This window comes from Leptodactylus fuscus, chromosome 10, assembly GCF_031893055.1.
Source record: "Leptodactylus fuscus isolate aLepFus1 chromosome 10, aLepFus1.hap2, whole genome shotgun sequence".
NCBI classification, from domain to species: Eukaryota; Metazoa; Chordata; class Amphibia; order Anura; family Leptodactylidae; genus Leptodactylus; species Leptodactylus fuscus.
Window position 1 is genome coordinate 16,969,297 of NC_134274.1, and position 15,755 is coordinate 16,985,051.

General features: G+C 41.7%; 1 protein-coding gene across 1 annotated transcript in view; it reads right to left on the reverse strand.

Annotated features, from left to right (window-relative positions):
* Positions 1-6,602: 6,602 nt before the first annotated feature.
* The window catches only part of LOC142219112 (alpha-2-macroglobulin-like), a 30,829-nt gene continuing 21,676 nt past the window's right edge, over positions 6,603-15,755 (reverse strand). The window contains exons 21-36 of the mRNA XM_075288079.1: positions 14,743-14,869; positions 14,019-14,140; positions 13,849-13,906; positions 13,082-13,165; positions 11,970-12,146; positions 10,493-10,574; positions 10,055-10,211; positions 9,238-9,312; positions 8,791-8,953; positions 8,328-8,536; positions 8,000-8,215; positions 7,783-7,907; positions 7,559-7,649; positions 6,971-7,039; positions 6,796-6,898; positions 6,603-6,673 (exon numbers count right to left, since the gene is read on the reverse strand). Coding sequence (XP_075144180.1) covers positions 6,630-6,673; positions 6,796-6,898; positions 6,971-7,039; positions 7,559-7,649; positions 7,783-7,907; positions 8,000-8,215; positions 8,328-8,536; positions 8,791-8,953; positions 9,238-9,312; positions 10,055-10,211; positions 10,493-10,574; positions 11,970-12,146; positions 13,082-13,165; positions 13,849-13,906; positions 14,019-14,140; positions 14,743-14,869 — 1,902 coding nt within the window. The 3' untranslated portion in view covers positions 6,603-6,629. The remainder of the gene's footprint in view (positions 6,674-6,795; positions 6,899-6,970; positions 7,040-7,558; positions 7,650-7,782; positions 7,908-7,999; positions 8,216-8,327; positions 8,537-8,790; positions 8,954-9,237; positions 9,313-10,054; positions 10,212-10,492; positions 10,575-11,969; positions 12,147-13,081; positions 13,166-13,848; positions 13,907-14,018; positions 14,141-14,742; positions 14,870-15,755) is intronic.

Below are 15,755 nucleotides of genomic sequence, written 5' to 3' on the forward strand. Positions count from 1 at the left end.
CTGCTGGCCCTGGAGATGTTGGTGTTTGTTTATGCTTCTGGAGACCCAGGCCTTCCGTCAGCAGACGGCAGCTGGGGCACCTCCCTATGCTGGGCCTAGCCGTTACTACTTCTCTTGGTGTGCTGTCTCTGCCTTGCGCCTGCATGTGTCCCATAACATCAGTCGGGCCCAGAGCTCTGCGCTTTGCTGCAAGGTCCACTTGACCACCGACACATGGACAAGCGCCTGTGGTCAGGGATGCTGCAGTGCTTATCTTTAATGACAGGCAGGGTGAATGTGGTGGAGTCTGTTCCCCGGGTACAAACTGGGGTGGCCTATCTCCTCTCCCAGGCCAAAATTCATGGCAGGAGTAGACTGAAACCCTACGAAGCTGCAACCTCCACCCCAGCTACTAGCGGAAAACACTGTAACACTGGCATGGGGAGATGTCAGCAGGCCGTGCTGAAACTGATCAGCTTGGGGGACAGACAGCACAGTGCCTCCGAGGTCAGGGATGCCATCCTGGCTGAGATGGCATTTTTTTTTCCCTGCTACACCTGGGGCCTGGCATTTTTGCGCCTGTGATAATGGCTGGAACCTGGTAGCAGATCTGGAGCTTGCCAGACTCAAACACTGTCCACGCATGGCCCACGTTTTCCAACTTGTTGGTGCCATGTTTCTTTGAAACCTACACCATTGTGCCTGATATACAGGTCAAAGTGGGGCCATTTTCGTAAGTGAGAACTAGCCTCTGCTAGGCAGAAAACATTCAGAGCACACTCCTCTCATCTTCGCACCGTTGGCTGGCGGAGGAAGACGAGGGGGTTGGAGTGGCATCTGATGTCCCTATCCCACACGAGGCTAGAGGGTGCACTTCAGTGCATCCCATTGCTTCACCACAAATGGTGTGAAGGGGAGTGGAAAATGGAGGAAATGGAGAGTGACCCTTACAGTTGGGGCCAGCAAAGGCATGCCAAGTAACACACTGGCACACATGGCTGACTTCATCTTGGGTTGCTTTTCAACACATATTTCACATCATGAAGAACAAATAATACTGGATTTTTTCAAGCCTCGAACCCCGGTCTAGGTCTAATGTCTGTTCCTTTCTTATATTAGGGGAGAGGGAAAAAAAATTACTTCAGTGATACGTTTAGCGTACATAGACTGACTATTAATGTGTATCCCACTTAGTGTTGTTAGGGTTACACACCGTCACAACCTGGCTAAAGTTTCTATAGCTGTTAATAAAGTCAACATAACTTTACGGTATCCAAAAAGACAGCTGGTACCGACAGAGAGCAAGACAAATGTCACCCAAAGCTGTGAGCTCTGAACACCCACAGTGACTTTGGCGTCATCATCATTATAAGGGAGCGGGTGGTAATAAATAACTTGGCAGTGCCTAAAACCCAAAAAGCTTATACAACTATATTTACATTAAGATACACAAATGAAACTTTTCAGTAGCATGTCATGAGACAAGCTGATAAGCTCTTCCTTTGTGCAGTGCTATTTGAAAGTTAAACGCTGCCTTTATTTTAATTCTGGAGAAGGTGCAGACATTAGATTTAGAACATGTTGTCTTCATTGTCCAAATCCTCTATATAGGTAACGTGTTTTTCGGGCCGAGCTGTCTGGGAACGAGCTGGTGCAGCACTGACAACCTGGGTGAATATGGCAAGAGCCTGAGATGTAGGGTGAATGAATCCCCAAATTATTTGTGGAATTCCCAGTGAGACAATGGCACTGTATACCAGTATTAAAAATTGTGGGTGCACATAACCCCCATATATTCTTTGAATTCCCAGTGAGACAATGGCACTGTATAGCAGTAGCAAAAATTGTGGGTGCACGTAACCCCCATATATTCTTTGAATTCCCAGTCAGACAATGGCACTATATACCAGTATTAAAAATTGTGGGTGCACATAACCCCCATATATTCTTTGAATTCCCAGTGAGACAATGGAACTGTATAGCAGTATTAAAAATTGTGGGTGCACGTAACCCCCATATATTCTTTGAATTCCCAGTCAGACAATGGCACTGTATACCAGTATTAAAAATTGTGGGTGCACATAACCCCCATATATTCTTTGAATTCCCAGTGAGACAATGGAACTGTATAGCAGTATTAAAAATTGTGGGTGCACGTAACCCCCATATATTCTTTGAATTCCCAGTCAGACAATGGCACTGTATACCAGTATTAAAAATTGTGGGTGCACATAACCCCCATATATTCTTTGAATTTCCAGTCAGACAATGGCACTATATACCAGTAGTAAAAATTGTGGGTGCACATAACCCCAATATATTCTTTGAATTCCCAGTGAGACAATGGCACTGTATACCAGTAGTAAAAATTGTGGGTGCACATAACCCCCATATATTCTTTGAATTCCCAGTCAGACAATGGCACTGTATACCAGTATTAAAAATTGTGGGTGCACATAACCCCCATATATTCTTTGAATTCCCAGTCAGACAATGGCACTATATACCAGTAGTAAAAATTGTGGGTGCACATAACCCCAATATATTCTTTGAATTCCCAGTGAGACAATGGCACTGTATACCAGTAGTAAAAATTGTGGGTGCACATAACCCCAATATATTCTTTGAATTCCCAGTCAGACAATGGCACTGTATACCAGTATTAAAAATTGTGGGTGCACATAACCCCCATATATTCTTTGAATTCCCAGTCAGACAATGGCACTATATACCAGTATTAAAAATTGTGAGTGCACATAACCCCAATATATTCTTTGAATTCCCAGTCAGACAATGGCACTGTATACCAGTATTAAAAATTGTGGGTGCACATAACCCCCATATATTCTTTGAATTCCCAGTGAGACAATGGCACTGTATAGCAGTAGCAAAAATTGTGGGTGCACGTCACCCCAATATATTCTTTGAATTCCCAGTCAGACAATGGCACTGTATACCAGTAGTAAAAATTGTGGGTGCACATAACCCCCATATATTCTTTGAATTCCCAGTCAGACAATGGCACTGTATACCAGTATTAAAAATTGTGGGTGCACATAACCCCCATATATTCTTTGAATTCCCAGTGAGACAATGGAACTGTATAGCAGTAGCAAAAATTGTGGGTGCACGTAACCCCCATATATTCTTTGAATTCCCAGTCAGACAATGGCACTATATACCAGTATTAAAAATTGTGGGTGCACATAACCCCCATATATTCTTTGAATTCCCAGTGAGACAATGGAACTGTATAGCAGTATTAAAAATTGTGGGTGCACGTAACCCCCATATATTCTTTGAATTCCCAGTCAGACAATGGCACTGTATACCAGTATTAAAAATTGTGGGTGCACATAACCCCCATATATTCTTTGAATTTCCAGTCAGACAATGGCACTATATACCAGTAGTAAAAATTGTGGGTGCACATAACCCCAATATATTCTTTGAATTCTCAGTGAGACAATGGCACTGTATACCAGTAGTAAAAATTGTGGGTGCACATAACCCCAATATATTCTTTGAATTCCCAGTCAGACAATGGCACTGTATGCCAGTATTAAAAATTGTGGGTGCACATAACCCCCATATATTCTTTGAATTCCCAGTCAGACAATGGCACTGTATACCAGTAGTAAAAATTGTGGGTGCACATAACCCCCATATATTCTTTGAATTCCCAGTCAGACAATGGCACTGTATACCAGTATTAAAAATTGTGGGTGCACATAACCCCCATATATTCTTTGAATTCCCAGTCAGACAATGGCACTATATACCAGTAGTAAAAATTGTGGGTGCACATAACCCCAATATATTCTTTGAATTCCCAGTGAGACAATGGCACTGTATACCAGTAGTAAAAATTGTGGGTGCACATAACCCCAGTATATTCTTTGAATTCCCAGTCAGACAATGGCACTGTATACCAGTATTAAAAATTGTGGGTGCACATAACCCCCATATATTCTTTGAATTCCCAGTCAGACAATGGCACTATATACCAGTATTAAAAATTGTGGGTGCACATAACCCCAATATATTCTTTGAATTCCCAGTCAGACAATGGCACTGTATACCAGTATTAAAAATTGTGGGTGCACATAACCCCCATATATTCTTTGAATTCCCAGTGAGACAATGGCACTGTATAGCAGTAGCAAAAATTGTGGGTGCACGTCACCCCAATATATTCTTTGAATTCCCAGTCAGACAATGGCACTATATACCAGTAGTAAAAATTGTGGGTGCACATAACCCCCATATATTCTTTGAATTCCCAGTCAGACAATGGCACTGTATACCAGTATTAAAAATTGTGGGTGCACATAACCCCCATATATTCTTTGAATTCCCAGTCAGACAATGGCACTGTATACCAGTAGTAAAAATTGTGGGTGCACATAACCCCCATATATTCTTTGAATTCCCAGTGAGACAATGGAACTGTATAGCAGTAGCAAAAATTGTGGGTGCACGTAACCCCCATATATTCTTTGAATTCCCAGTCAGACAATGGCACTATATACCAGTATTAAAAATTGTGGGTGCACATAACCCCCATATATTCTTTGAATTCCCAGTCAGACAATGGCACTGTATACCAGTAGTAAAAATTGTGGGTGCACATAACCCCAATATATTCTTTGAATTCCCAGTCAGACAATGGCACTGTATACCAGTATTAAAAATTGTGGGTGCACATAACCCCCATATATTCTTTGAATTCCCAGTCAGACAATGGCACTATATACCAGTAGTAAAAATTGTGGGTGCACATAACCCCAATATATTCTTTGAATTCCCAGTCAGACAATGGAACTGTATAGCAGTATTAAAAATTGTGGGTGCACGTAACCCCCATATATTCTTTGAATTCCCAGTCAGACAATGGCACTGTATACCAGTATTAAAAATTGTGGGTGCACATAACCCCCATATATTCTTTGAATTCCCAGTGAGACAATGGCACTGTATAGCAGTAGCAAAAATTGTGGGTGCACGTCACCCCAATATATTCTTTGAATTCCCAGTCAGACAATGGCACTGTATACCAGTAGCAAAAATTGTGGGTGTATATAGCCCCAATTCTATTGCTAGGGGACTTGCAGGGTATTTCTGAGGTGAAGGTGGGGGGCACACCGTTGGAACGGGGATTTGGGGTGTATATATGGGGTATACGGGAATACACTGTCAGTGTGTTCCATTCAGGATCCTGGGAAAGCTGGGTTGCGGCGATTGAGCCCGTCAGTGCCACGTTACACTGACAAGCTTCTCCCTGGAATTGAAGTTATATGTAAGCCCAATATATTCTTTGAATTCCCAGTGAGACAATTGCACTATATGGCAGTAGCAAGAAATGAGGGTATTTGTATTCCCAATATATTCTTTGAATTCCCAGTCAGACAATGGCACTGTATACCAGTAGTAAAAATTGTGGGTGTATATAGCCCCAATTCTATTGCTAGGGGACTTGCAGGGTATTTCTGGGGTGAAGGTGGGGGGGCACACCGTTGGAACGGGTATCGGGGTATATATCGGGTATACGGGAATACACTGACAGTGTATTCCATTCAGGATCCTGGGAAAGCTGGGTTGCGGCGATTGAGCCCGTCAGTGCCACGTTACACTGACAAGCTTCTCCCTGGAATTTAGCTCTTATAAGAGCTGTTGGTTGTCTTCTCCTTCCTATCCTAGCCTGTCCCTGCCTACCCAGAATCTAAGCCCTAGCTAACTGGACGGAAACCTCCGTCCTCGGTGAATTGCAAGCTCAGAATGACGCGAAGCTGGGCGGCGCTGTTCTTTTAAATTAGAGGTCACATGTTTTCGGCAGCCAATGGGTTTTGCCTACTTTTTTCAACGTCACCGGTGTCGTAGTTCCTGTCCCACCTACCCTGCGCTGTTATTGGAGCAAAAAAGGCGCCAGGGAAGGTGGGAGGGGAATCGAGTAATGGCGCACTTTACCACGCGGTGTTCGATTCGATTCGAACATGCCGAACAGCCTAATATCCGATCGAACATGAGTTCGATAGAACACTGTTCGCTCATCTCTAATGGCAAGTTTTATCCTACAATGGCTTATTCATCTTATTCATCTCAAACCTAAAATATTGTAGAATATTTCTGCTGATCGGAAAATTACTTTATGTTGAATATAGCTCATAAATGATCAGGGATATGCACAAGAATCCTAGGACCACAAGAGAACAATAATGGACCCTACTCTCTAAATATATTACAACTATAATATAGATCGTACCCTTGATTCTGTTTACAGGATGACAATTCTGTTCAGAGGAGCTGAATACACAAAACTGTAGGAAATTTCTAATTTTTGATTCTAGATGCATTAGCACAAATAAATTGTGTACAAAAATTGCACAGACTTTTTAAAGAGGACCTTTCATGGTCCGGGGCACAGGCAGTTCTATATACTTCAGTGCACTGTCAGCTTTCCCGATCTGTGCACCGGGTAAAGAGCTATCGGTCCCGGTACTGTAGCTCTTTACAGTCAGAAGGGCGTTCCTGATAGTCAGTCAGGTACGTCCTTCTCCACAGCAGCGCCTATTGCCATGAAAGGTCCTCTTTAAGCCAAGACAATCATTTTATATATATTTGTTACCTTGATGTGTCTGAGTTTGGTCTTACTATCCTCTGCAAGGCGAATTGTATTCTGCAACTGCATGTTCATCTAAAGACAAGAAAGTACTGAAAATCAGAAACTTGACTCCCTTGGAAATACATATAAAAATATATATGTGTATGGTTCTTACAGGCCCACCAAGTGTCTTCAGTTGTATAAATCCATCTTACCAGTCTCATAGTAGTCGTAAATTTTCACTACGGCTGGTTTTAGGTCCTTGACTTTAATATCTTGTTCAACAAGGAATGAAAGATTGACAGACTTTCGTCCGAGCTACAAACAAGAAGACACATAGCATTACAGATCAGCCGGGCATTATGGTGGACGTCTACTCTGTGGACTAACCTCCTCCAGATACAGGGTCACCAGATCAGTCTGGATGTCGCTTCTCTTTATCAATTTATCCATCTCCAACTGTGAAGAAAAGAACATCAGAGATCAGCGTATAGTTCATATTTCTGTTCTTTTTAAATAGTTTTCCAGGATCAGACTTTGGACCTATTTTTCGGACTTAGGATCAGTTTAGACTAGTTGTGGGACTTGTGACGTTGCCTATTTATGTCCTGTTTACTTGAATGAACAAAGTTACAATACCATACACCACTCCTGGACTAGTAAGTACAAGTAGACCCAACTATACAAAGTGACCACAGAGCTCAGACCCTTCAACAGTTGATCAGCAGGGATCCCAGTGATCCGATATCAATCAGATTGTTATCCTGGAAACCCCTTTAAATTTACAAAATATGAATCAACCTGACAATCCAAACCATATATTGCTCTTATTTCTAGGACTGACACTTTTTAGGACTAATCATAGATGTCCCCAATGCAAGGAGTCTCTGAGCTAGATTCAGTCCAGGTAATGGAGGACAACATATGATCTGGATTTTTTCCCCCTAAAGTTGACCATACACCGAAATAGGAACTTACTTTTCTCACTGTGCTCTTTATTGGGATGTATCCAGACAGCATCTTCACATCTATAACAACCATATTGGATTTTTCCCGAGAACCTGTATATCTACAGCGTAAAAATACCAAAAAGTAACCTGAAGGCTTTTTATTGTAATGTGAAAATATGGCAAGTATAGAAAACATTCCCATGATGACAACATGACATCACATACATGGACAGGACAGTAGAGGACACCTACTGAGCAGTGATTTTGACCTCCAGCTTTCTCAGTGGATCTTTTATACAGTCTCTCGATTTAGCCTCCACTTTAATCTTAAAGGTCTCTTCTCGCCTTGGTGGAGGGACATTGTATCTCAGGATTGCCTGTTGGATTACAAAAATGAGTTCAGATGTAGTTTATATGGACTATAAATGGAGGCTCAAGAATGAAGAACCTTAGTAGAAGTTCAACTTACTTGTACAAAGACACAACCGCTTCCAGAAGAGGTCACCGTATACTCTCCAGGTATAGTCGGTAGTGATGTACTCTGTAGAAGTAGCCGGTTATTGTTATCTACATGGAACTGCTTCATAAAGTCTGTCTTGGATGTCACCGTCACAGTCACATCTCCTTTATCGCTATATGTGGCCTCTGCATACTTGGCCAAAGCCTGAAGAGCCACCACCGTGTCCTGTATGGAACAAGTGTTAAGATGACATTAGCAGAAAAGTTACTGTAAATTTCATTAACGTTAGTCAGAAATGGTGAATCATGTAACTGTGTCATGGTAATGACTTCTGTACCTGCGTAGAAGAGAATCCTCCATATGGATTCTGCTGTTTGCTCAACCAGTTCACAATTTCTGAAGATTTGGCCAAATCTGGACCAGTTGGACCAGAAAGGAGAGCCAGGAGCACATAGGAGGTCATCTCCACCTCTGCTGATGGGGCACGGTGCCAGTAGGAGTCTTCAGATTGGGGTTTGGACACTCGTTCCCAGTATCGTCCTAGGTCTACTCATAACAGATAAATAGTAAGAAAGATAAGACTGTCTTTACCAAACCTCATTCACCATTACTGACCATTGTTAGCATGTGATCACATCTATCTATCTATCTATCTATCTATCTATCTATCTATCTATCTATCTATCTATCCATCCAGGGTGCCGGTGGAAGGGGAGATGTCACCAACAAGCCACTATGTTTACTGGCAATGTTTAATGTGTCTGTAGCTAAGGTTTCTTTTATGAATAGATATCACTTACTTCCTCTCACAGCTTGTGCCTCTAGTTTGTCCATCAAATCCTCCCTGAGCTTTGCATCTCCATATAAAGTGAAGGCGTATACCATCAGTGCCTGGCTGTATACATTAGTGACCTTCCCAGCTTCCTTCTCCAGGCAGGACATGGCATCTCTAACCAGAGGGTCCTGAAAGATAAGTTTATATCTCACTAGGGTGGCCAGATACCACCGTTACACCATCATTTTTGGCTAGCTTCCTCGTACCTCCCCTGGGCCTCCGCTTATAATAAATGCACTTTCAGTTTGGACAAAAAAAGTTTGGTCCAAATCAAAATTTGTGGGAGAATCTCAAAAATATTCACAAGGCTTATGTCTGTATCATGTATCGTCCATCTGTTTTACGGAAGACCTTCCAAATATCCATCACCCTCAACTCAACCAAAATGATATCACTGCTTTGGATCCCTTACCTCCTTAGATACTCCAGACTCCAGTAGAGCTATGGTAACATATGCGGAGAGAGAGATTTCATCTGTTACTCCACCCTTGAAGAAAGCAGAATATCACACAAGAATCCACATTTGCATACTTCTTATAATCAGTCGCGCTCACTATTTGGCCATTCAGACACCATTGTATAGTTGTTTAGAAACACTAATAGACAACAAAACCTGCCTGATATACAATGTAAGCTCTGCAATGTCAGAAGGGCGGAGTCAAGCAGGGTGTGTGACTCAGAGCTTTAATCAGAGGCATCCAGTGTCAGAGCTCAGAATCACACCCTTTGTCTGCTCCTGCCTGACACCGCCCACCTGACACTTCGGAGACTAAATACCATATCAGGCACCAAACTAAAATTGATTGCTCCGGAATGGTGGGGGCTAGAGAAAAAATTCCAATTGTGCTGGAATCAGTGGAGCAGTGACTAGTAACTGATGCCCAGAGCTGGAATTGTAGGAGGTGGTAAAAAGATGTCCCATAATCAACTCTTACCAGTATTATCCCCAGGATAGGGAATAAGTACCATATCCAGTGGTGGTAATGTTGACTGTTAGTTTTTAATAGGAGAATACCTCTAAACACCATATTTCAGTGCAAATTTATGTACTCGTCTCACAGAGGGTTCATTGCATAAGGAGCCTTAATAGGATGCAAAAGAATTTAACCTACATACAACATAAATGAACTCAAACTACATCAAGGTTGTCTTCTCAAAGAAGTGGTCTTATGGAAAGGTTTTTCCTTGCACACTGAGGTTATACATAGAACTACATCTCTCCATTGTACCTTCATAGCGTTATTAAAAAGTCGTCCTACGCTCCTAAAACAGCCATTGGCTTGTTGGTTTTTCTTCAGCCAGGATAAGGAATGCTGAAGGTGTTTTTCATCTATGAAGATGTATGGCCGAGCCTTGCTGAAGGATTTCACTACAAAGGCAGTCAACCTGCAAAACAGGGAAATATCTAGTTATGGACTTGCAGTTATTTTTGGTCCAGTTTGCTCATGTGCCATTGGGTTCTTGGATCCAACATTCCCCTTCTTGCTTCTTCCACTTTTACAGAATGATTCCAGAAATGACTCGTGTTCACATTTACACCTCATTACAACATATGGTACCATGGCAATCCATAGTAAATAACAGAGGATCCTTCATCACTCATAGCATCCTGGCCAAACCAATCTTCACCTTACGTTACACAGCAATGATACAGATTAATAACTTACCAGGTGTTTCCACTTTGGTCTCTTTTCCCAAATGCGCTGTATGATCCATCATCACGTTTATAAGTCAGTTCTCTCTGATATCCTGAATGGAAATGTAGAAATGTACCACACATGAGAGGATTAGATACGCGCATCAGCACACAGTACCACATGCTGGAGGATTAGATACGCGCCTCAGTACACAGTACTACACGCCGGAGGATTAGATACACAGCTCAGCACACAGTATCACACATTAGAGCTTTCCTCCAGGTTTCCATAGCAATCCATCCATATTTCTTCACTGATGTATGTCAGCTTTAAAGGGGCAGGGCGCTGTGGATGACACTGTTACACAACATCACATTCACAAAGTTTTACTCCAGTTATCCATAACCAATTGCAGGTTTTTCATTGATATCCAAACTAAGATACATATGATCAAATGATGCTTATGGACACACACAAACAACATACAAAATACACCAGTGCAAAACTGGGCAATTATTATGGGGCCACTACACAAATAAAAAATGAAATATACCCGTGCAAAGCCGGGTCCTCCTGCTAGTCTCTCATATACATAAAAACGAGTTTCTCTCTGTCTGTCTGTTCTTTATGTGCGACCAAACAACTGGACCAATCTTCACCAAATTTGGCACACAGATATATCAGATGTCCGGGAAGGTTTTAGGTTGGGTATCAACTCTCTTGGCTGTACCGTTCCTGAGATATAGTATTCCCAAAACAATGACTTGCATTAGCAATATAAACCTGCAAGTCTTTCACTCATATTCCAACTGCCATACACACGGACACTCCACATTCACACAGCATTACTCCAGGTTTCCATAACAGATATCCAAACTGAGATACACGCATCAGAGGATTAGATACACAGCTCAGCACACAGCATCACAAATCTGACGATTAGATACACAGCTCAGCATACACCATCACATATCAGAGCATTATAGACACAGCTCAGCACACATTATTAAACACCAGAGGATTACCTACACAGCTCAACAAACATCAGAGGATTAGATACACAGCTCAGCACACACCAACACACATCAGAGCTTTATTCCAGGTTTCCATATCAACCCAGCCATTTTTCTTCACTGCTGTATGTCAGCTTTAAAGGGGCAGATGACACTGTTACACAAGGTCACATACACACAGCTTTACTCCAGATATCCATTAAAAAAATTGCAGGTTTTTCACTGATATCTAAACTGATACACACATGATCACATGACGCTTATGGACACACATACAAACGACATAAAAAATATACCAGTGCAAAACTGGGCAATTCTTATGGTACCACTACACCAACAAAAAAATTAATTATACCTGTATGAAGCTGGGTCCTCCTGCTAGTGTGTCTGTGTGTATATATATATATATATATATATATATATATATATATATATATATGTGTGTGTACAGTACATATATATATATATATATATATATATATTCAGTCACTCACCACTTTCAAGAAACTTGGTAGCTTTGTCTTTAATCTCACTATTCAGTTGATGAGTCTTCTCCAGATACTGAAGGATAAAAATATTAGGGGCAAATAGGACCATGTTCTGTTCTCCACATCCATATGGCATGGCCAGGAGACGATCCAAATTTTGCATTGCAGTGCCCATCAGATCTCCTGTTAGAATTCAACTGCTGGTTAATGGGTTCTTCAGGTTTACAAAAAAATATATATATATCTGATTTAACCTAGTACATTTCTCTTTAGGTAGCTATATACTGTCAATTGAATGATTCCCCTACACACATACAAGCTCAGCCAAGGAAGAGAAAGAAAACAACTGCAAAATTCCTGCCTTCAAATTGCCCAGTCTTTTTTTCCTCCAGGATCTACTATCAAGGACGAGTCAGGAAGTCCCGTACATTAGATGGTCAGCTAATCCCTTCGAAATTGGTGGGTTTGGCCAATGGTGACACACATCTAATGTATATGGTAAGCTTTCATTTCTAAGCCAGTCTGCTGAAGTCTCTTCTCCCTTTCCCTTATACGGACTATGGACATATGGTTCACATTATCACTGGGCTCTCTGTCGTTCACCAGCAGCAGTTACCTGCGGACACCCACTGACACCATACACTATAATGGGGTTCACTGGTTGTCTGCTGGGTTTCCACATTTTTACATTGAAACTGATGGAGAGAAGTGTGCTGTGTACAGATTTTATGCAGAATTTTCTAGCGGAACCTCCAATGTAGATGTGAATGTAGCCCAACACAGAGCGGTGTATATAAAGAGAGGGCGCCCATAAGGATCAGACTGGAGTCTTCATTACGCTGGTGATGAGTTTGCCACCTAGTTCTGGGAGTTTGCTTCTTCTTTTTCTATAAATCTTGAAATAATTCCTCACCCCCATGTTTGTTAATACTAGGTGAGGAAAGAGGAGTCCTGAACAGGTTGCTGTCTTCCGATAGGTAATAGAATAGGACCAGTCAGAGCTTTCTCCTTTCTCCTAGGAGCTGCTCCTATGATACATTTGCCCTTATTCACACTTGAACCACAATTCACAGATGAGATTATAGACATGTCATACAGGTATCACAATTCCGTTTTACCAATCACTGCAATATGGGCTCTTTCGGAATCCTTCAGAATGTTTTCGGGAATCTTCAGTGAGATCTCCTCTAATTTAGAGTCATCTAGGACAAAGAGAGATATTGAATAGACATGGATCGCCTTCACAACTTCAAAGAGCAGAGACGTTCTTGTATTGTTCTTGTCTTCACATCAAGCAGACCTCTTGAAATTGAGACGTTATAAAAATAAACCTAAGCTATATTGAAGATTTTGGTACATGGATCTCCTTAGGCTGGGGCTACACAGTAATTTTGGCCACATTGTGATAGCCGTGTAAACATTGCAATTCCGAGAGTATTGTAACTGTAGCTTTTACTTGCAAAAAACCCCACTGAATTGACCTCAAGTGACTTTGCAAACTTTTTTCTCTTATTTATCTAAATCCCCACTGCAACCTCCAAGCTGTACAGACCTGTAACACAGCAACCATACAAGTGTATAGAGCTTTACCGTACCTCCTTGTGCGTATCATCACACAGAGGTTTTCTTTGTCAAATTGCGTACATATCCAATTGTGCAACATATTTCTGGCATATCACTGTATTCCTTCTAGGGGACAATAACTCTGTACGTGCAGGTCCTGACGGAGTCTAATATGGCAGCACACAGACACTGTGCAGCTGTATACTAGATAGCTGTATATATATAGCCTTCAAGTGCTGCCATACAGGTTCTGTGGAATTGAGTGTGTATAAGTTTCCATCACGGCTGGAGTATCATCAATGTAATACATTTCCATTCTTACCTTCCCCCTTGCTGCACAGTAGAGCGCTGTATGATTTCTCCTCCAGGACTCCTCCTGGCTGAGCAGAATAGAAATATGAAGATATACAGTCAAAAAGAGAAAGATGCAGAGAAGATGTCTGTGTTACTGTGTGTCAACGTTTGGCTTTTTTGTGAACATAACATACTGACCTGGACAAGTAGAGGTTTCACCACTGTATCGATGCTCCCCTGCCCGGGGACAACAGGCACCTCATTGTCACATAAGTCTTCTGTGTCCACAGCTTCTGTGGTCACAGTAATGTTCACCTCTCCTGGATATAGCAAAAGAGGAAATGTCATATTATGGAGGAGCGGCGGTACTTGGTCACCCAATATGGTCCCATCTACTAGCCTCACTCTGCAATATGGGGGATGTTTTGATGGCAATGCTTGTATAGATGAATGGGAGAGAAGTTGCTGTAATAAATCTGCTTTGGAGTTCATGCTGCAAAGATCTTTGTATTTGGAATAACAGGGACCTACAGGCAGCAGCAATACCCATAGGACCAAATCTAACATCTTGGTTACTCGAGCATGGCTATAATATTTTTTCCTTGTAAGGACCATTATTTGGTGTGTGCTCAGAAGGATGTTGGGGGGTCAGAGTGAGATACAAAGTAACTACTACATTTTTATTTAAAATTGAACTTAAATTGCATCAGTCACTTTGCAATGACCGCCACCTAGTAGAGACTTTTAAAGGAAACTATGACCATATGATTGTCAGCAGTAGTCCAGTGGCAGGCTCTCTACATGGCCTGATAGGAGGGCTCAGTCTATCTCTGTGGTACTGAAGGGATGTCACTGGCACCTGATGTACACGAGGACTTCTGTAATATTACCCGGACACATCTCCTGCCCTGGAGGACATTACCTAGTTTGGAGGCTTTCAGGTTCCAGTAGAAAGTTTTGCTCCCGTCTACACAGAGGCAGCTGCTATACTGACAGTCATCACATGGTCTCTCCTCCAACTCTACAGATGGGCGAAGTGTCGTCCTGACCTGTCAGTAAGAAAATATAATCTGACGGTGAATTATATTATACCACAAATTAGAGATTGAGAGACAACGAACAGATCACATTATCAGTAACATAAATCAGTAATCGATATTAGTAATAAAGTTATATACTGTATTATCCCTGTACTGAGACATCACTGTGTGTATTATCCCTGTACTGAGACATCACTGTGTATTATCCTGTACTGTGACATCACTGTGTGTATTATCTCTGTACTGTGACATCACTGTGTATTATCCCTGTACTGTGACATCACTGTGTGTATTATCCCTGTACTGTGACATCACTGTGTGTATTATCTCTGTACTGTGACATCACTGTGTGTATTATCCTGTACTGTGACATCACTGTGTGTATCATCCCTGTACTGTGACATCACTGTGTGTATTATCCCTGTACTGTGACATCACTGTGTGTATTATCCCTGTACTGTGACATCACTGTGTGTATTATCCCTGTACTGTGACATCACTGTGTGTATCATCCCTGTACTGTGACATCACTGTGTGTATTATCCCTGTACTGTGACATCACTGTGTGTATTATCCTGTACTGTGACATCACTGTGTGTATAATCCCTGTACTGTGACATCACTGTGTATTATCCCTGTACTGTGACATCACTGTGTGTATTATCCCTGTACTGTGACATCACTGTGTGTATTATCCTGTACTGTGACATCACTGTGTGTATTATCTCTGTACTGTGACATCACTGTGTGTATTATCCCTGTACTGTGACATCACTGTGTGTATTATCCTGTACTGTGGCATCACTATGTGTATTATCCCTGTACTGTGACATCACTGTGTGTATTATCCCTGTACTGTGACATCACTGTGTGTATCATCCCTGTACTGTGACAT